General features: G+C 46.8%; 1 protein-coding gene across 1 annotated transcript in view; it reads left to right on the forward strand.

Moving 5' to 3' along the window:
- The window catches only part of ACLY (ATP citrate lyase), a 37,297-nt gene that overhangs the window by 2,254 nt on the left and 13,632 nt on the right, over positions 1 to 21,411 (forward strand). The window contains exons 2-12 of the mRNA XM_067312226.1: positions 9,902 to 10,071; positions 11,721 to 11,843; positions 13,706 to 13,768; positions 14,567 to 14,757; positions 15,715 to 15,794; positions 16,323 to 16,453; positions 18,414 to 18,532; positions 19,033 to 19,169; positions 19,629 to 19,690; positions 20,597 to 20,714; positions 20,869 to 21,023. Coding sequence (XP_067168327.1) covers positions 9,913 to 10,071; positions 11,721 to 11,843; positions 13,706 to 13,768; positions 14,567 to 14,757; positions 15,715 to 15,794; positions 16,323 to 16,453; positions 18,414 to 18,532; positions 19,033 to 19,169; positions 19,629 to 19,690; positions 20,597 to 20,714; positions 20,869 to 21,023 — 1,338 coding nt within the window. The 5' untranslated portion in view covers positions 9,902 to 9,912. The remainder of the gene's footprint in view (positions 1 to 9,901; positions 10,072 to 11,720; positions 11,844 to 13,705; positions 13,769 to 14,566; positions 14,758 to 15,714; positions 15,795 to 16,322; positions 16,454 to 18,413; positions 18,533 to 19,032; positions 19,170 to 19,628; positions 19,691 to 20,596; positions 20,715 to 20,868; positions 21,024 to 21,411) is intronic.

A 21,411-nucleotide genomic window follows, 5' to 3' on the forward strand; every position in this document is an offset into this window, starting at 1 on the left:
GCAAACCCCGGCCCATCCCTCTGTGGGGCTCGGCTGGGGCAGCCGTGCAGCAGCAGGGTGATTTGCGAGGGAAGGCAGGGCAGCTCATGCATGAGCAGCGAGGCAGAAACGCCGGTTTAACCCTTGAGGGGGAGGCCAGCATGACAAATCCTCTGTCCGGGAAGAGGGAGAGAATGTGAGACAGCTTAAAACAATCTTTTGGTAATTGGTTTCCTCTGAGACTTTCCCCACTAGCACCACTGGGTGTGTCGTGTTCTCGCCCGCGAGATGGGCAGGAGCATCGTTTCTGCATCGTCCGGTCGCCGTCCTTGCAGTGACACACGCAGGCCGGTGGTAATGTTATATGTGCCTCTGTGGACCTCGCGCCTGGACCGAGGCCTTCCCCCCGCATTGCTGATTCTTGATTTGCTCACGGGTTGGAAATGCCAGGAAAAAAATCACGGGTGGTGACTCTTTCTGACTAGCAGAAGAGACGTGGTGCCTGCCATTAGAGGCCGGGGTGTTACAAGACAAATGGGGCGGCCGCGAAGGGGCAGGCAGGATGGCTGCGTTCTGTCTGAGGCCTCACAACACCCCAGAAACTTCTCTTCTCCTGTCTAATGAGTCTCCCGCTCAGGCGAGGAAGTTCTGCAAAGAGTATCCTTCGGGATCCCGCTCCAGGGCTGGTGCCTTACACCGGTGATTTCCCGTTCCCTAGCAGCACCGCTGTCTGTAGCTAAACCGCGCAGGCGCCGGGCGATAGCTCCACTCCCCCAGCGCTGGCACCGCCAGGCTTCTCTGGCTCCTGCAATCACCCCACCTCCGTGGGAGGTTTCTCAGCTCTGACCCAGCTCTGCAGAAGAAACGCCTGGCCCTGCGTCGGCATGAGGGCTCCTCTCCGCGCTGGGGGTGGGTGCCGGGTGCAGGTGCAAGCACGCAGGGCGTGAGCGAGGGGAAGAGTGGGCGGCCTGGCCCGGGGCACAGAGGCACCAGGAGGGGCAGGTGCAGGCGAGGAGGGGGAGCCGCTCCGGGGGTACCAGCCCCAGACACCTGTTTGCCAAGGGAGGGGGGGGTCCTGCAATCAGGCCCAGAGCAAGGTAGGACGTCCAGGTGGGATGCGAGACACCGATGAAGCACAGGGGGGAGGTTTTGCCTCTTGGTAGCAAAACTGCAGAGTGGCAGCTGGCCGGTGGCACAACAGTGGACAGCAGGACAGTGACTGGCTGGTGGCACTGTGGCAGGTGGTAGGCTGGTGGCACCATGGCCAGTGCCTGGGCGGTGATGGCAGGAGGTGGTGGGCTGGTGGCACCATGGCTGGTGGCAAGCTGGTGGCACTGCTGGAGGCTGGCTGGTGGCACCATGGAGGCAGCAGGCTGGTGGTGGGCTGGTGGCACCATGGCCAGTGCCTGGGCAGTGATGGCAGGAGGTGGTGGGCCAGTGGCACCGTGGTGGGCTGGTGGCACTATGGCCGGTGGCAGGCTGGTGGCACCATGGAGGCGGCAGCCTGGTGGCATGGTGGCAGTCTGATGGCGCACCATGGGCTGGTGACACCGTGCGGGCCGGTGGCAGGCGCGTGGCGGGCCGGTGGCGGGGTGCCCGCGGCCCTGGGCCCCGGCTGACGTCAGGCCGTGTTTGCCCGCGGCGCCCCGCGCCCGCCCGTCCCCGCCGGGGGGTTCAGGGCCACGGGCGGCGCCTCCCCGCGGGGGGGGCGGGGCGGCGGAGCGGAGCGGAGCGGAGGGGGCGGAACTACGACTCCCACAAGGCCGCGCGGGCGCGCCCCACCGGCGGCGGCCAATGGGCGGCGCGGGCGCCGCTCAGGCAAGGCGCACGTGGCGGCGGCGGCGGCCAATGGGCGGCGCGCGCCGCCTGCGGCCCCATGGGCCGGGGAGGCCGCGCCGCGCCGCAGCGAACAAAAGGCGGCGGCGGCAGCGGGGCCGCGCCGAGCCGAGCCGAGGTGAGTGCGGGGGCGGCGCCGCGCCGCGCCGGCGGGGGCGCCTCGGCCTCGGGGGGGCGCCGCGTGCGCGGACGGGGGTTGCTCGCCGCGGACGGGGGGCGGCGGCCCCCGTGGTCCCTCCGCAGCCTGGGCCGGGCCGGGCCGCCGCGGAGGGAAGGGGGCAGCTGCCGCCGGCGGGCGAGGGCCGGCGCTCGCTCCGCGCCGCCCGCGGACCTCAGCCCGCCGTCCCGCATCCAGGCAGCCCTTCCGTGCCGGCGCCTGCGGCCTCTTTGCCCCCCCGGGATGAAGAATCCCGTTGCGGCAGCGCTGCGGGCGGTCCCCGTCCCGGTCCCCGTCCCCTTCCCGTTCGCGCCCTCAGCCGAGCAGGAGGGCAGGTACCCTGCGTGTCTTCTGCTTTCTGCGAATGGATGTGGCGGTTTCGGGAGCTCCGAAATGGCAGGTTTCCGTCTCTTTTTTAGTTTGCTGTCTGCAAGCACCCGCTTTTTTTATTTTGTTGCCTTGAAAAGTTCTCTTCCTTTTGTATGGACTCAGTTGCTCTCTGTTAAACTGTATTTGTTATCTAGCAAAGCATCTAAAGGCTGAAAGGTCGTGTGCATCTTGAACATGTTGTCCGGAAATCTTTATATTTGCTTCGCTTCCTTGATCAGGTTTGGGACTCAGAATATCGGCCCCATTTTCCAAAGTTGCTGTTCAAACCCTGCAGAGTTTGCCATGCACCAGACCTCTGCGCGAACGCGCGGAAAGCGTGCTCTCCATCCGCAAGCTAGCTCTGCTCTTGCTGTCTTGTCCCACGCGAGGCAGGACAGTTGTGAGTGACAGCTGTCTTCTCTCATGCAATTTCACAGGGAAAGGATTGAGAGGTGTTTTCTTTTGTTTTAACCCACATGAAAGAAAAACGGTGACAGCAACAATTGAGAATCCTGCCCAGCCGTACAGGTGAGAAATACACAGCTACTGTCCATCCCCCAAGTGAAGTGGGGAGAACTTAAGCAATGGACTCGCTCAAAGCTGCAAAATAACTTGGTCTTTAAAGCTGGAGTTCCAAAAATCCCATTTCCAGCATTAGGCTCATTTGGAGCCTGTCTGCTGCTCTCCGTTAAGCAATTTAAATCAGTTCATAGTCTGCCTCTCTCCCTGGCTGCTGGTTCATTCTCAAAGGTTCTGTGTGTGCGGGGAACCTACTGCCCCCAGAGCTGCGGATTCAACCACAGTCACCACCTCAGCGAGTGATACATGGTTGTGACACACCAGAACGGTGCCAGGGATTTCATAACGCACAGCATCAGGATTTCTTGACCTGTGAGAACTGGCTGACACTTGTGGGGCCTCTGGACAGGACCTCCTCTCTGATAGAAGCAGGCACGTTTGCCAGGTGGGAGCTGACGTAACCTCTCACGCTGCTGTGGGCTGGAAATATTGGCTGATCTTGGACTGTGTTAATAAATGACCTGGGATAGAGAAGGAAGGTTGCTTTACAGTGTAATTCTGTTGACATAATTCTCAGGAGGGAGGGTGTGAAATCTTTACTGAAAAGGGAGTGCTCATACTGAAGAGGGGTATGACTGGAGTTGAGCGTGGCACTGACCAAAGTGTGATCTAGATCTAAGTAAATTCCTTGTACGTGCACCCTGCTCTGAGTGCCCTGAGGGTTTGGGGTGGGGGAGCACCTCAGTGCTGTAGTTGCATCCATGGAAGCAGATGTTACGAACATGAACTGGTGAAGCTCATGCAGTTTTACCTCTGTGACCAGAGAGTGTTTAAAGAAGCACAAACTAGCTCAGTGTCTTTATTTTTTTTTCCCAGAACCAATTGTATTTTCACCGAGTAGTGCTACATCATGCTATTTCTCTTTATACAGTCAAGGAGACTTTACCCTGATTCCGTTGTCAAGACTGCCTTCTCTGGTTTCCCTATCTCTCTCTCTTTTTTTTTTTTTTTTGGATTGTATTTGTTTTCCTTTAGCTAGTCCCTGATATACTAGGGCAGATGTATCAGTTGTGTCACAGCAAACACAACAGCATCAACCCTTTTAATCCTTGTCTAGCTTGCCACCATCACACCAAGTATCTTTCTTTTGTTAATCCACTTGAGAAACTTTGCCCAAGAACAATCTTCTTGGCATACTTGACAGGTGACATTTTGGGGAAGCAAATGCTTCTGAGCCCTAGGACATGTAACCTATTTCTCTTGCATGCTCTGGACTTGCTAGTGAGGGCTGGGAAGAGGAAAAAAAAAAAGGTGCTTTTTTAGATAAATAGCTATGGATGATTACATAAAGTCAGTTTGTTGCAGGGAAGCTGTTTGTTTTTGTTTTAGAGCAATTAGCAAATGTAACGCAACTAATTCACAGAAATCGGTGAGGCTTCCGGAAGTAACTTATTCTTACAGCAGTGATCCATCTGTCAAAACAGTCGAGGTATGTGACATCCATTTAACAGAGCTCCTTGCCTCTGCTTAAGAAGTAGTTAAGGACAGCATCCTCCAAGGACAAGAACAGCCCATGTAACTTGGGTTAACTTCAGAGCTGACCCTGCTTTGAGGCTGGATTAGCTGATCACCTGAGCTCCCTTCCAACCTGAGTTGTTATGTGATCCTATGATCAATTGCATTTTAACAGAAAAGTTCATGGCACATTCTGTAGCAAAGTCTGGACCAAATGCTTTAAGTGACAGTAGATTGTCCTTTGCTCTGCATGTTTGGCCAGGGACTAATTGTGTTTCCATCATGCACCCTTCAAAGGAAAAGATGGGGTAATTTCTAATAACTGGATCTAAAGGGTTGCGATAGTGCAAGTACAGTACAGAACTCATAGAATAACCAGCAAACCATCTTAGGCAGACAAAGAGGTATATTATAGGTTAGAAATCTGTTAATTTTACCTGCCCCTATCCAAAACCTTGTGCAGCAGAGGAGTTGCATTTGGAGCTGACTGGAAATGGTGTTTTGTGTTGCTAACAAGAATCTACCATTGTACACAGAGTTCACAAGATTTGGGGCCTGAAGTCGTAAGACAATTGCAGTTCATAGTTTTACTTAATGAATCATGAACAGTGCAGTGTCTGTCAGTGAATGGATCAGTAGAAGAAGAGAACATTGTGCTATAGTTTGTATTTGTTAAGGAGAAAGGGAATTGCGTGGGGTTTTTTTGTTCCCCCCCGCTCCATTTTCCTCTAGAGGTGCATCAACTGCTCTCATTGGCGCATTGGTTGGTACTGCAGGTGCTCAGTGTGGCAGAAAATAAGATCATCTGTGACAGATGTGAGTCCTAGTCTGCCTCATTCTTGGGAAACAGCGAAGATCTCTGCTCTTTCTGTTCTGTGTTGACCTACAGTCAGTGCTCTTGCTCAGTGTTTGCAGAAGAACAGATGCAACCAGTTAATGGAGTCTGCTCTGATTATGCCTCCCTGCTTGGGACCTGCACGAGCACACAGAGCTAGGAATTGCTGATGCCCTATGGATTTTTTCTGCTGATCTCTTTAGCTTAACAGTTCAGTAGACTGAAGCATTTGTTCTGGGCTGTCTCTATCCCATGGGAATGGCAGGGTAGGAGCAGCTGTAGAACTGAGTAAGGGACATGATTAAAGACTTGCTAATGTATAGGAAATGTCTCAGTGAAACATAGGAAAATAAGGGCAGAACAGCCTCAATCCTTCTGGTCTGTTGCCATGGGACAGTTCACATCACACCAGGATTTTGTCATTTTTCATCTGTTCCTATTGTAATAATCCTCTAGGTTTTCTTTCTTTACCCCAGTAGTGTTATTGCAAAAATGAGGTGATGAAATCGGGAGAGAAAGTAAGAGAGCAGCAGAATGTAGATGGAATAAAGCAGGCCATTAAGGTTTCTGTGAGATGAGTGACTTTGCAGTGCCTTGCTGTGTGGGAATGTCCATGTGCTTTGTGTCCCTCAGGTTTAAGCAGTCCCATTTATGTCACTGTTATTCCAACTGTTGTTTTTTTTTTTTTTTTTTTTTTTTACTGCTTTTAATAAGACTGTGAGTGTTCTCCTGGGTCGCTGAGTCCAGTTTCCTGCAGTTGCAGACACTTGCATCACGGTCATTGGCATAACTACCATGAGCCTGATTGTTTTAATTTGCAGATGCGGATTGAAAATCTGTAATGTCGTTCAAGGGCTCTATGTCACCTCAGAGAAATACAGAATACTTTTTTTGTTGTTAAGAAATGCATTTGCCATTTTTGTCACCTTCCTTTATCCATCTGCTTTTACTGCAGTGAAATGTGACACTGTTTTTCTCTGGGACTGGCCTTTAGCATATTGTAGAGTAGGCAGTTGATGGACTTCTAAGGGCTTTGAAAGCAAAGGTATTCCAGATACCTGCTGGTATTTATTTTGTCTGGTAGGAAACCTGGGAGGGGGAGTAGCTCCTAGAAACAGCATTTCTTAAAAGCAAAAATTATAGTGGAAAGTTTTGAGCAGTATGGTACAGATTATTTAGTATAGTGTGCATCTGTGCTGCTGTGAAGACGAGGTAGCAGAGTGGTATTTGAGGGAATCAGATGTGTCTGAGCATGTTGCAGAAAAGGTTATGTGGTATTTTTTTTCTTGTTTTACAGCTTTGCCAGCTGCTAGCCCAATATACAGCCACTATTATGGCTTTGGATAGCTTTTATCTGTAGCTTGTCTGTGGTTGACCATATAATAAATCTGTATGCCTTCGGTCAGAGAAGCTGGTATATTCCTTTTGGTAATACTATCTGCTGCGCAGACAGTGCCTCATAATTCAGGGAGAAAAAAGCTGCCTCAGAATGATGTCATGAAACCAATCTGCAATTAGCAAGGGGTAGGTGCAAACTATTTCTTCAAATCAACCTGTGATTCTTCTTACAGTCTGATGCAGTGAACTCTAGCTGGTCCCTAGCAGTTCAGCTATTCTGTCTGCCTCTTGCAGCTTCCTTGCTAATAAGGATTCAGCAGTCAAAACAACTATGCTAATATTCTAATTTTTAATGCAGGCTACAACACAGCTTATACTCCTGCAGTTCTATGGCATCTGCAGAGCAGAGAGAGGCAGAAAATTGCACTTGGCGCTAAAGGCAACAGATGGGATTCTGTACAGCAAATATCCAGTCGCTTCTGAAGCACAGAAGCCATGTCTGAAACCCATTCCGCGCACAGGTAGTCTGCTAGCTCCCTTCTGATGTGCCTGGCCATTCCTGCATACCTGTTGCAGATTGCTTCCCCTTGAGACTGTTGTGTATTATGCCCCAGCTAGTTCACTCCCCTCTCCTCTTCCAAACAAAATTCCTATCCTTCTAGAAAGCCATGCTGGCTTAACACTGAGAAGAGATGACCATTCGTCCTGCTTCAGTGTCCATGCTTGGCTTACAAACAGAGTTTGTTGCAGCCTACTGAAGATGGTTATGCAGTAAGCCTTCAACTAAAACTGTTTGAGGTTAATCCACTGGTACCTAGCATTTCCACTTCACTGGCTGTAGTTCCTTTTCCAGTACATGCTGCTGTTATCGTTTTTATCCCGATAGCAGTGTATAAACCCTCACCTTGAGATAACTACACAATCTCAATGTCAACATGTCCCCTGTAATTAAGGACATCCAATAGAAGCTGTAGATTGCTTCTAAAGCTACTGCAGAATGGCTGTGTGTAGCCCCAGGACCTGACATAATTCAATGACTGCCAATATTTTTCTGAGACGACTCTACTCCCACGGCACCTCTGAAAAGCAACATATATATTTTTAGGAATTTCCCTTAATGAGCAAATGAAACTAACACAGCAGCCTCAGCGCAGCATTTGTGTGGGCTGTTATGTTAAATGGGGCTGCATGCGAGGACTGAATGGGGTGCAGATGTGAGAAATGTATCTGGATTTTCTTCCAGCTCTGTTACTGTCTCACTGTGTGAATCTGGCAAGTTCATTTATGTACAAAGGGAAGTGTATCTATGTCCTCTTCCAGCCTTTGCTATATGTTTGTTTTCTAGATCTTGAGCAGCTGGAGATGTCAGTTCTTACCACTTACCTGTACTGTGCCCAGCATGATGGGACACGTATCTTGCTTTGTAGGGCCAGACAAACAAAATGTGCTTCGTCTCCTTTGGCTTGTTCATCAGAGCTCCTCTCTCCTTGGGCTGTGTTGACTTCAGCACTGGGGTAATAAAAACAAAGTGGGGTTATTTTTAGCAGACTAAAATTAGGTGCAAGAGTTTATAGGGGCAAGGGGGAGTTTTCAACTATATGGAGAAAGATAAGATGCTTAAACATTGCTTGATGCTTTTTAGAGGTTGGGTGAAATTGGAAGCTGCACTTAATCAAAATGTTGAAGTTGTATGTACAATAAATTACTTCTCTGAAAGCAGGAACACTGGTTTTGAGCATCTCATGCCATTTCTGTAGCTTCTCCTTTTCTATTTTAACACTTGAAATGCACTTGAAAAAATGGTGGCAGCAAATATGACTGCCAGTTTTTAGGCCCAGTTAACTGCTTTCAATGATAGTACTTAGTCCAACCTATTTCATTCCAGAGTCATACAGAGAATGCAACCTGCCCTCACCCCCTTTTTTCCATGGAATAAATGCTTTATCTATTAAAGTCTTTCTTTCTGCCCTAGGGAAAAAGGTCTTTATTTCTAATGCTCGCTAATTATTCCCTGGCATATTGTGTGCTTGCTTATGAGATTGAAGATGAATAACCCAGTTGATTACTAGTGGTTATTACCCAGAAGGCGGTACAAGAAATAAGTATGTGATCTTTAACTGTTTCCCTTTGTGGGTCTGAAGTGGAGTAGCTATCTTCTGATAGCACGGCTAATTAAAGTCAGCCTTCACTTGTCCAAATACTCTGCTGTCCAGGTTGTCAGATGGAATCTGAGGAACTCTTCTCTTCTGTGGTTGTGCCTTTCTGCTTTGCAGTTCTCCCTGAACCCATCCTGAGTATGCTTTCATGTCTCCTGCCACCCTGGCTGTGCCTGGGGGGACAGTGACGTGGTCTCCAGTCGGTCAGGTTTCAGCCTAAGCCACTGCTTGAACCACTTGTCAGCAGTCTGACGCCTTGGAAAAATCAGATCCACTTGCTGGCCTGTTGCTGGTCATAAGACTCGGATCTGATGTCTGACACATGCAGATAGGTTCACTAGGGTGAAATATTCTTTCAAATAAATGTTTACTGCAGTTAAATAACTGAAGGCCATCTCTTCGAAAGGTGACAAATCAGAATTTTTCAACATCTTGCTCTGTTTTCACAATTCTTCAAAAAACCCTGTCTTAACATAGTTTTCCTATGTGGTGTCAAGAATCTTACTTTATAGATTGTGAAGCTCTCAGGACACTTCCATCCTGAAACAAAAACTAGGATGTAAATGTCCTTTTTTGTTTGTTTTTTTTTGATAATATTGGCAACTCTTTAAATAAATAAATAAAAATATATATATATTTGGGGGATTGTTAATCTGCTTGTAGTCAAGCTCAAAGAGGTACAGACTGGAAATGTGGCATGCCATGAGAAAATAAGTGGGAGGGAGGGTTTTCCATTCTGTTGCCTTGTCACTCCCTCGTAGTGAACTAGAAGAAATGGTAGGTGTATTGCATACAGAGCTCAAGAGCAAACCTGAGCTGCTGGGTAGTTTGAGGCAAGTTGTCTTAGCCGAGCGTTCCCAAAGGTGTGAGGGGAGGCTCAGAGTTGGTGGGCAAAAAAGGCAGGCGGGCTTGGTAAAAGTGCAGTGGTGGTGGGGCAAGCTGCAAGGACTGTGCCTCTCCCTGCAGGCAAGACTGGACTGAAGTAGAGTTCAGGGTAGCTGGCTGGGGTGGAGGTTTTGAGCAGTGCAGGATACTCCTCCTTGATCAGGTGAATTTTATAGGCTTATTTAAAATGGTGAAACACAGCCCAGGTTCTGTATTCGTTTTGTATTTGCACTGAAGTAGGTGAACGGGAGTTATTTGCGAGAACCGTGCTCTCTTCCCGAGTACCTCTTAATGAATTGCTTTGCAATCCAGACTAGGTAGCCATGTCAGCCAAGGCCATCTCTGAACAGACTGGGAAGGAGTTCTTGTATAAGTATATCTGCACATCCTCTGCTATCCAGAACCGCTTCAAGTATGCCCGTGTCACCCCAGACACTGACTGGGCGCGACTCACCCAGGACCACCCGTGGCTTCTGAGCGAGGTAAGGAGAGGGACTTGCCTTCCTGTAGTGGCTGAGCCCTGACAAACCTCTGCGCGCCCAAGCTGCTCTCTGTCAGGCGGGGCCGGTTGTGCTGCGGCGGGTTGCGTGCAGAACGACGTGCTCTGGCACCTTCCTGAAGGACCAGTAGTCGTTTCTACTCTGCAACGTTCATTTGCAACACCGATGAAGAAACAGACCTTACTTCAGGGCTGTTGTATCGCCTTCCAAGGGGCCCGATTGTAAAATTCACTTGAGGACTTAGCGAAATACATAAGCAGAGATGTTTGCAAGCTAGAAGCTGCTGATAACCACAAAGAAGGTAGTCCAGGCTAATTCAGCCACATGCTCTTAAGATGTCAGTCGGTGTTCTCAAACCCTTATCTTCTGAACTCATGGAGTGCCGCCTCCTGGTCCAGCTTTGACTTTTTTTTTTTTTTTTTAACTTCCCTCTCCAGTTAGTATACTACTTAGATTTCCTAAGTCCAAACACAATGTCAGGTAAAACCTTTATTTTTGCTTTTCTCCCTGAGATCTTTTATTTCTCCTTGTGCTTCATAGCCATGCATTTTCTGCAGAGAACATATCTCCAGAGCTCCTTTTATTAGCTGTCCAACCTGGCACCTTTCCAGTGGTTAATTATATTAAGTCACTGCTTAGCAGAACAGGAATGTTTCACAGTCTTTTACTTACTGATTGATAGAAGCTTTACAGTAAGTAATTTAAATTCTCCCACTCAGCTGCAAGAGTTGGTTGCTGGAAAATATCAGTAGAGCTTCTAAAAAGATTGCAGAAAACCAGAAGAGAGCAAGGACAGTATCCAGCCTTTAAGGCAAACTCCTGGATTGTCAGAAGGGCTGCAGTGTCCCCTCAGCAGACAGATCGCTATCCCTGTGTTCTGTGCTGCAACACGTTATGTTTTGGCTCTGTACTGTAAGTTACAAAAGTTCCAGGATTTAACCAGCTGTGAGGGAGAGCAGCACCCATTTCTCAGCAAAAGTGGTATTTGCAAGCTAGGGAAAGTGTTTATCTAGGTACATTTTTTTGTAGGTACCTACAAAAAGAGTCAATGACAGTCGGCTACAATACAGTAGCCTTGTAATAGGTGCGTGATCCTTGGCTCTAGCTGGTCTCATGTGTAGAGTATGTACTCGTAAGCAGCTGACTGTGTGCTCGTGGCTGGCTTTCCATGTCTCTGTAGCGATTTCTCCTTGTGAGCCTCCGCTTACAGAGCGATATTAATTTCATGATGTATCTTACAAAAATGGTTTGCAAAACTGAACACTGTTCAGTGTGAGTTCTCACAGAAAGGGGGTAGGTAAACACAATCTTCTTAACACTTGCATTGAAAGAGTTGTTGTCAGAGTTCGTCCAGGAAAGCAGAACAAACTGTCAGCTTGGGCTGTGCTGATATACAGTCACCTCTGAGCAGAAATAAGGCCTCTTCTTGAAGCACAGAGCAAAAAACTGCAGACATGTTGTACCAAGAGATGCATTTGCTTAACAACTGTAGCACATTAGGCACCAGCCAAGAGATTACAGCAAACGTCCTCACAGAGGTTCTTTAGAGAATTTACTTAAATTTTAGTTTCACCATCTGCAGGGAATCTAACCAAAATCACTTTCTTAATCCCTTTTGCACAATATTGCAGCGTCTAGTGGTGAAGCCAGATCAGCTAATAAAACGGCGTGGGAAGCTTGGACTGGTTGGAATTAACTTCACTCTAGATCAGGTGAAGGTTTGGCTGAAACAGCGTCTGGGCAAAGAAACCACAGTGAGTACTAGCCACAAATGGCAACAAAAACTTGAGGACTTTTGTGTTGTCTTTTCTGTCTGCTTGCATCTTAGGATCCTGGTGCACAGGTATTTCTTTTGCCCATATTAGTGTAAAAGGCATGTTATGCTGATGCCAAAGCAAGTGAGAAATGGTCTCACAAATGAATTTCCTGTTGGTAAATGAGCACTGTTTAATGATGCACCCTGTTAATTTAGTGCCTCCAGTTAGCATCCACTGCCACGTGCGCCGTGTAGGGCTTGTGCAGTGGGAGCTCAGCGGGAATTAGTACCATTTTGAAAATCTGTTTCACTTGGGAGACAGCAGTTAATAGCTCAAATGCTGTCTTTAACTAGAATAGCTGCTTCACATTAATACCCAAGACAGATATAACAAGACAAGTATAAAAGCTGTCATAAAATTGTCCTCTCATTGTAGCCAGCCAGTATGTTTTGGCTGATGACCGAGTGTTATTTCAAGTCCTTATTTTAACTTGGTGCTGGCTTGGAATATTTATTCTTCTGGGAATGCTACTGCAATGCTAATGATAAAGAAATGCCTGCCACCCCAACTGCTGTGTTTCGGGAGCTGATGGAGCTTTGTTGCCTCAAGGAGACTGATGCTTTGCCCCTGTTGTGATTGATATGCTGCTGGCTCCAGCGCCGAGCTGTGCAGCCGAGCCAGCGAGGCTTGTCTGAAGGCCGTTATGAAACAGCATCTTGTGGGCCTGCCCATCAGGAAAATGGTGGATGTTGAAATAACTGCTGAGCATAACCATATCTAAAGGAAAGACTGTGCCAAGGACTTGGGACAGTCTATTATATTGGCTCCCAAAGCAGTGTCTTCAGGAGCAGAGTATCTATCATTGCCTACGAAGGAGTGTCCCTTCAGCCAGGAAACTTGGTTTTGGATAGCAGGAAAGCACCCACGCAGCACAGCTCCTAGGCCCTGGCCGGAGCTGTCTGCCCCTGCAGGGAAGAAGCTAAAGGGTTTTCCATGCTCACTGACACCGATTCCAGGGTGACTGCTGGGCACAGGCCTCTGCTTCTGCCACTCGCTGTCTAGCTCAGGATTTCTCTTGGTTGTTTTTTCAGAGCTCCAGGTAGAAGCTCCAGTTCAGTGCTTGTACTTCAATGCCAAAATGATCTGGGGACTTGGTCTCTCAAGTGCTGACTGCTGTCTGCCCTGTCAGCCCAGCACATCAGCTGCTGTCCTTTGCTGGGAAAATGGGTCATGGCCTGTGCTGGCAGCCTGTCACTCAGCGCTTGTCTGAAGGTGAAGCAGCACCAGTGTTTTCCTGTGCTCCAGGCTGACAGAGCAGTTGCAACAGAACAGCCCGGAGCCAACAAAACAAGAACTGGCTGTTCTGCTAATCAAACCCTCAGGAAACTGCCTGTTCCCTGAGTCCACCAAGAAAATTTTGGATCTCTTTCTCTTCCTCCAGTAGTCCTGTGAGTGTGGTGGTGTGTAGCGTCTGCTAGTTGCAGGGCTCAAGCAGTTGCATTTCAGCCTGCGCTAAGCAGTGTCTCTGTAAAGACCCCACCTGGGACAGGAGATGGTGAAGAGCTGTTCTGCTGTAATTCTGACAGCCGGCTGCCCTGTTAGGAAAGGGGAAGGTGCACTTTGCAGTTTACATGAGTTAGTAAAATATCCTGGAGTGCAGGGGCTAGTAGAGCACTGTGTGTGGCAGCAGCAGAACTTGCTGCTGTGCTGGTTCCTAGGATATGTGTTGCAGAGATGCTTGGGAGAAAATGATTTTAGTCAGAGCAGTGTTAATTAAGTCTTGAAGCTTGCCTTATGCTGTCATAAATGCAGATATTGGACAAGCATTTATTGGTGTCTGTCTTGTTTTCTGCCTACAGATTGCTAATGCTAAGGGAGTCCTGAAGAATTTTCTGATTGAGCCCTTCGTCCCCCACAGACAGGTTCGTATACCAATTAGAGCATAAAAAAGTGCTTTTAAATCTTTTCTGACTTGCATGTTGCTCAGGCAGATTGATGTAGTGGAGAAAGCAGAGGCCTGGGAGCGTGCCATTAAGCTGACAGTGCTGGCGCACGTTGTCAGAGCTGCATGGAGGTGCAGCGTTAGTCCCTGCGAAGAGTTGTTAGTAATTGTGTTGGTTGCTCTTACTCTCTGCTGGGAGGAGGTTTGCAGTGGTGCAGATCACAGGAGAAGGACCCAGTCGCTAGGGAAAAGGCAGCTTACTGCTCCTTGAATCTGGTGCTCCCGTGTGTAAGGAGCAAACTGCTGATGTGAGATGTCTCAGTCTGCGCTAGTGACATCTTCATCCTCTGTCATGGCTTTGGGGAAGGGATAATTACCTAAGATGTAGGCGCTTTCACTGTGCCCAGGAAAGGACCATGCTGGCAGCTGAACTAGAGTCTGAGGTTTGTAATTCAGTTGGGTAAGACAGGAGCGTTGTTTGGGGGGGGGGGGGGGGGTTGTTTGTTTGTTTTCTTCCTAGAAGTGCAACGTGCTGCCCCCTGGCAGGTTTTACCAGGATGAAGCATTCTGGGCCCTGCCACTCTCCCTCCCAAGCCACCACTGCCTGTTCAATTGTGGGGAGCGCCTGGGCCATTCCAATGCTACTCATCCTTGGAAAGCTTAGTAGTGTGCTCTGTTGCCTCTTCCCTAGCAGTCTGACCACTGACCTGAGCGCTGCTTCTTCAGGGTGTTTGCTAGGTGTGACTTACTAATGTTTGTGCCTGGGTCTGTGCTGCAGGAAGAAGAGTTCTATGTGTGCATATATGCTGCCCGCGAGGGAGACTATGTACTCTTCCACCACGAAGGGGGTGTGGATGTGGGAGACGTTGATGCCAAAGCTCAGAAGCTGCTCGTGGGGGTGGATGAAAAGCTGAATGAATCTGATGTAAAGAAACATCTCCTGCAGCATGCACCAGCAAATAAGAAAGAGTAAGTACGGATGTCCAGTACCCGTGCCTGCTCTGTGCACCGCCAGTTGCTCAGAAGCTTCCCCCCCCCTTTTTTTTTTTAAGTGCAACTTCCTTTCACACTATTTCACCCTAACAGTCACTCTTCTAACCTTTTCATTGCTCTCAAGAACATGCCATGCGTCCTAAATTCAAGTTCTTTGACATTATCTGAGCCTCTTGGAAAACCGAAAACAAGTGTTGGTAGCACTTTGAGCCTTCACTTGACAGGAGCACTCTTCTCAGTCTAGTAAAGCCTTGACCTGTGTGATGTCAGAGACATGTATAGAATTTTGATCCTTCATGCCAGGATAGAAGTTTCCTTTTTTTTAGTAGAAATGGTAATATGATGTGAATCTGGTTGCTAATTCAGAAATGTATTGTGCCTTACCCTGACTTAGCTACTTCTAAGAAAATATTCTCTTGATGTTCCTAAGCTTACTGCAAATTGATCTGTAGGTCTCAAAACTTCTTCTGCATCTCCTTTAATTAAATGCCTATAGCTACTTATGAGTCATGACTGGCATTGTTTGGCAATAAAAGGCTGAAGTATCCTGTCACTAATGCAGTTTGTTCCAGTCTCTTCCCCATCCCACCTAATGAAGCTTAGATCTGACAAAGATGCATGTCTGACATTAAGAAACAAAGATACATTTCTGTCTCTCTGAGATTAAATAGACTGAACATCCATACGATAGCTGTGAGCAACTGTGTTCTCAGGAGTTTGGTGGAGTATAATTAAGATGAGTCATCAAGGTCGTCTTTTCCTTGAGTCATCACGTAGGCTTCTTCCAGAGAAGATGAATGAGAAAGAATGAAATAAATTGATACAGACTGGATTTGCTGTTGGCCGCTAATATAAATGGAGCAGAGCAGGCTGTATTTTATATTTGGCTGTTTTAATGAATCTGTGTTTAACTTTTTTTTTTTTTCCCTTCAGTATCTTGGCTAGCTTCATCTCTGGCCTGTTCAACCTTTATGAAGATCTGTATTTCACGTACCTCGAGATCAATCCATTAGGTAATTGATGTTTTTTGGAGCCCAGATGCAGGACTTCCTGTTCATCTGTTTTAAAATATTGAAATACGTATTTTACTCTTCTGTGGTTTATGTAGTTCACAACAGTATTAGGTGGTGCCTGCAAAAGAAGTACAAAAGTGGCTGTGATGCCTCCTGCAGTTTTTAGTTACATGAATCCAAAACGGGGACAGTTAGGAGGTGCTGTTCTCTGCTATCTAATTTCCTGGCATAAGCAAAAATTTCTGATACTGTGGTTGAGTCAGAACTGAAAAACACCAAAATTGCTTTGTTGGATCAGAACAAAACAGCATCTGAGCTTGAGCCTGGTCCATGACTGTGGTCAAAAGTTGATTCTTAAGGGACTTCTCTGGGTTTGGTAAGCATAACTAAATAACGAAGGTGGAGGTAGGGGAACAAATGTGATCTAGCTTTTGTAACGATCTCTGTATGGTATCAAATTTTATGAGCAAATCCATAATGTTTGCCTTTGTACAAAACGCAGCTAAGTCTGATATTTCTCAAATGCAGTTGTGACTCAAGATGGTGTCTACATCCTTGATTTGGCTGCGAAGATTGATGCGACTGCTGACTACATCTGTAAAGTGAAATGGGGGGATGTGGAATTCCCCCCTCCCTTTGGCAGGGAAGCCTACCCAGAGGCAAGTAAACAACCCGCTCGGGCCCAAATCCCTCTGCTGACTACAAAGATCAATTCCTCATTGCTGTATGTGCGTGACACTGAGGTTATCCTCTCTCTCATAGGGTTTTGTTGCTTTGTTTCAAGAACCTTGCTGCTGTTATCCACAAAGAGAACAGAGAGCTTGGGCAAACCTGTGTAGTACTAGTATTTCTCATAATAGCATTTTGAACTGCAATTACTTGCCATCTTTGTTTGGATCTTCTTTGAATTCTCTTTCATTTAGAACTCTGACTTTTCTTTTTAAATAGGCACTTATAATTAACTTCATTGAATTATGTGCTAGAAGCTCTGCACTTGTAAAGTCATCTTTATATAGTTCTTGCTTGCATTACTTCCCTGTCAGCATTATTATTTTGGGGGGAACACTGGTTGTTGGCAGGCTTGTGGGGCTGATACTTCCTCAGTGTTTTAGTTTAATTCCTGAGAGCAGGGTACCAGTTGTGTGCAAAAGCTATATCTGAGTGTTAATCCAAGTAATATACTCCCAACAATCAAGCTTTGAAGAAAAAAGTTAAGATGTTAATCCACCTGTTGTCCTAGAAAGTGAAAAATGAGGAGAGGCCTGAAGGCAAGCTTTATTTATTTTAAAGTTCAGAAGTGCCCATTCTCTCTCAGAATTACCCGGGCTTGTACTGCTAGTCACATAGACGCTGCTTCGTGCATAGGCTCCCAGCAGCTTCAGACTGTTGGAAGCAAAGCTCTTTCCTTAATTGTGCTGGTACTTACTTCAGGTGACTGTTCCGCTGTCTCCAGAAGGGTTTTTGTCCTTCTGATTTTTTCATTTTAATAATTATAATTATGCTTAAATTGGGGAAGGTTTCTGTAACATGGCCAGGAAATCCATTTAGCTATATCTCTCCATGTAGCTTGCTGGATGCCAACACTTAACTCAATTTGCTCTTTAATGGATTAGTTCAGTTTTAGTCTCTCTGAATCATCCTTCCACAAGTCACTGTGAAGGTTATTATGTCAGTGTCTTCATTGAGAATTTTAATGAACTCCCAATAAAGTGCTTCAACAGGCAAGCACACTGTGGGACAAGAACACCACGTTGAGCCAAATGACAGCTCTCTTGGTGATTACATTCCTGGCTACAGCACAGCCAGAGAGTGTAGCCTTGGGTGTGTTGATTTTAAATTTCCTCTGGCCTCAGGCTGCAGACAAGGTCAGAACAAGACTTTTCAATTTGGAGACATTTGATTCAGGGAAGGGAGACAGCCTTTTTCTTGTGACTCTGGTATGTGGAGCCATGAAAGCTGGGAGCTTCCAAGAGCTTCTGAGCAGTGGTGGCAAAGACCATTTTTCTGTTACTTCAGAGCCTGATAAAATGGAAAGGGCAGTGCAGTGCAGCTTAGTGAAACATAACCAGTAGCCAGCTGCATTTTCGAATTCTTTCATGTGCAAACAGGAAAACTCGGCTTCTGGATCTGCCGCCTACAAATGAAGTTATTTCAAATTCATTTATAGCAATCACTTGTGACTTCACCTGGGACAAGCAAGGAACAAGCCAGCAGAACAGTGGGAAACATGCCTTGTAGAAACAACAAGTATTCTTTGGAGGGTATGATCTTGCCAAACAAGAATCAGAATTTGAGTGTATGCTCAGGTTGATTTTCCCCTTTGAGTTTGTTCCAGAGGGAATGCTGCAAGCTGTCTCTATCCAGTCTGATTTCAGTGTTCTGTCTTGGAGGACATGTAACGCAATCAGTCCTGGACCCTGAGAGATGAGTTGGGTCTCCTTCCCTTACGAAAATTGCATTTGTAATTCCAATTGCAATCAAGGGGAGATGTGGTAGCTCTACACCTCTGGAAGTTGGGCCCAGCATCCCTAACCCTTTGGTTCCAAAAAGAGGATGCAGTAATTGGCCAGACGGAAGGACAGAAGGAATTTTAAATACTATGTTCTGCTCTGTCTGCAGGAAGCCTACATTGCTGACCTGGATGCAAAGAGTGGAGCCAGCCTGAAACTTACTATTCTCAATCCCAAAGGCAGGATCTGGACCATGGTGGCTGGTGGTGGTGCCTCTGTGGTTTACAGGTACCAGAAACAAGGTTTACAAAGGGGGTGGTGGATTTCCAGTGCTGGGAGAAAATAATTGATGCAGCCTCTGAAATGAAGACTCACCTAAAGCAGTCTTTCCCATGTCATGACTGCTTGGGACCTATTCATAATGAGGATGCCATGCAGATTGCTTTCCAAGACATGGAATATAGTGTCCCTTAGTGATGATGATTTACTTCTGGGTGGTTGAAATATAGTGGGATTTTTTTTTTTTGACTTAAAAAGAAACAAGCCTGCTGAAGGCTGTTTATGGTAGTGCAGTTGCTGTAGCAGCCACTGAGTTCCCATCACATCTAGGAAGTATAACAGGATTAATCACAACTGGCACCCAGAGGAGAGCAGTCATCAACTCAGAAGACAGCATGACCTCTCTGTTATAGTACCCCTTTCCTAGGAATTTGGAATGCTTTATTAAGGCCTTTACAGTTACTTGAAAATTATAAGTAATCTCTTAAATGACTTTTCTTTTCTTACAGTGACACCATTTGTGACCTGGGGGGTGTGAATGAACTGGCTAACTATGGTGAATACTCAGGAGCCCCAAGTGAGCAACAAACTTATGACTATGCTAAGACTATTCTCTCCCTCATGACACGGGAGAAACACCCTGAAGGTAAGAAAGACACTGGAATTTGGACTGTAATAATTGTAATCAACTGGTCAGGAAGGGTGTATGGCTCAAAGTCATTCAGCTGTGAAGGTGCATTTAGAGGAAAAACTGAACGAATTTAGGCTGTTACTATGTTAAGACCTGCCTGGAAGAGCTTTTTAATGTGTTGCTTCCTTCTGGGTGCAATAGCAATGGGTTTCTGTTAGCTCTTGCTTCAGGGACAGGACTTGTATTTTTCCATGTCGCAAAGAATACAAATGTGGATCAAGAGATTCTTATCAGAAAACTTTTTGCGTGGTACAAAACTCTTATCCAGGCTTTGCTAAATACACCCTTTGCAAAACTGTTGGTTAGTCTGAACTACAGCACTGTTTCACTTTCTCTATGTTCTAAACTGCTTCATGATCTAAAAGTTACTCTGTTCTTAAAACAGGTTATTTTATTTGTTGTTTCTTTTCTCAGGTAAAATCCTAATCATTGGAGGCAGCATCGCTAACTTCACCAATGTGGCAGCCACTTTTAAAGTAAGTGACTATTCAATATCAGCAAGTGCCCACAGCATGCTGTCTGCAACTTTAAGCCATTCTCCACAGTTCAATCCATTTTCCTTCCCCTGCAGAGAGACCAAGTGCTAGATATATTTCTGTCTTCTCAAACTGTCTTTTGAGCACAGATTGGAGTGTGTGCTAGGGACAGAAATGGTAGAACATATTTACTGCATTGCATAAATGGTACTCTTTCCAAAGGCTCCTGGGCCTCCCACAGCAGTACAGGCTTGTCTTCAAGCACTAGGTTTGATGCTTCATCTCACACTTGGGTCAGCTGTGATGCTGTGCTAATACTGTACATCAGAGAGTGTCAGAGCCTGGCTCGAAACCTGCTTTTGCTTGCTGCCCGGTATAGGACAACAGGGACAAGAAAAGCACCCCTTGCAGCACTATTCAGGCTAAATGCATTTTCATTAGAAAATGCTGACTTGTGGGAACATGTTAGAATGATAGCAAAGAGATGGCCCTTTCCTGTAATGCAGTGTTAGAAGGAAGAAGTTAGGATGCCTCCCTTGTCCATCTTGGACAAAAGTATGAATCTTGCATTGGTTCTGCTGACAGCTCTCCTAGGGCCTTCATCATTTTAAGGCAATGCAGATGCTGAACACTTATTTCAAGTGTAGATTCTCAAGTTCCTCCTCTTTGAAAATGAGACTTCTTTTTCTGAGTTGGAAAAATGACTTTCTACTAGTTTGTGGCTTGAAGTCAAGCTGCTGTATAGCTGTCCCTCTATGGCCAGTTACGAGGATTCTCAGTGCCCGACAAACAGCATGCTGTGCTGATGCTGACAGTGCATCTCTTCCAGGAGTTCTTGAGGCAATGGGGAGGAGAGGGTAAACGTTGGGCCTCCCAACTCACCTCCCCTATATATTCCCTTCTTAGGGCATTGTGAGAGCAATTAAAGACTATCAAGGCCCTCTGAAGGAGCATGAAGTGAGGATCTTTGTGCGAAGGGGAGGCCCAAACTACCAGGAAGGACTGCGCGTCATGGGAGAAGTGGGTAAGAACCATCCAGTTCCTTAAGTTTTGTTCTCTTATCTTGTTTCTCCTGCTTTCTGATGTGCCTTTTCAAGGTTTAATAGTTGGCCTCAGCAGAAGCTCATCTTGTTCCTTTTTTCCCAAACCTGACTCTTTTTGTATGCATGTATACACAGGGAAGACCACTGGGATCCCCATCCATGTCTTTGGCACAGAGACTCACATGACTGCTATTGTGGGCATGGCACTTGGCCATCGGCCTATCCCTAATCAGCCACCTGCCGCAGCTCACACTGCCAACTTCCTCCTCAACGCCAGCGGCAGCCCTTCGGTGAGTTCTCCTGCCCCCGCTTTGTGAAAGGGGACGTAAGTGAGGAACCTTCTGAAGGGAGCTTCCCCTTTCTGAACGTGTCAGGCTTCAAGTGATAACTTCCAAAGCTTGCTGCTGTTTTTATTTCTTTAATTTTTTTCCTCTCCCCATGTTCAGGCAGTTCTAGAAATTGTTCTGGCTGCTACTGATGGTAAGGCCTTGCAGCAGTGTTTGAAAGCCACCACTGTATGAAGGAATTCCCATCTGGAAATATCCTATTAGCAGCCACCACATGTTTAGCATTTGTTCAACAAATTCATATCTGAGGTCACTGTGCGCAGGCCCTTGTCTTTCTCTTTCCAAAATGGCAATCTGTTGATTCTCATTCAGTTTCTGAAGTGGCAGATGC

This window comes from Apteryx mantelli, chromosome 28 (genome assembly GCF_036417845.1).
Source record: "Apteryx mantelli isolate bAptMan1 chromosome 28, bAptMan1.hap1, whole genome shotgun sequence".
NCBI lineage: Eukaryota > Metazoa > Chordata > Aves > Apterygiformes > Apterygidae > Apteryx > Apteryx mantelli.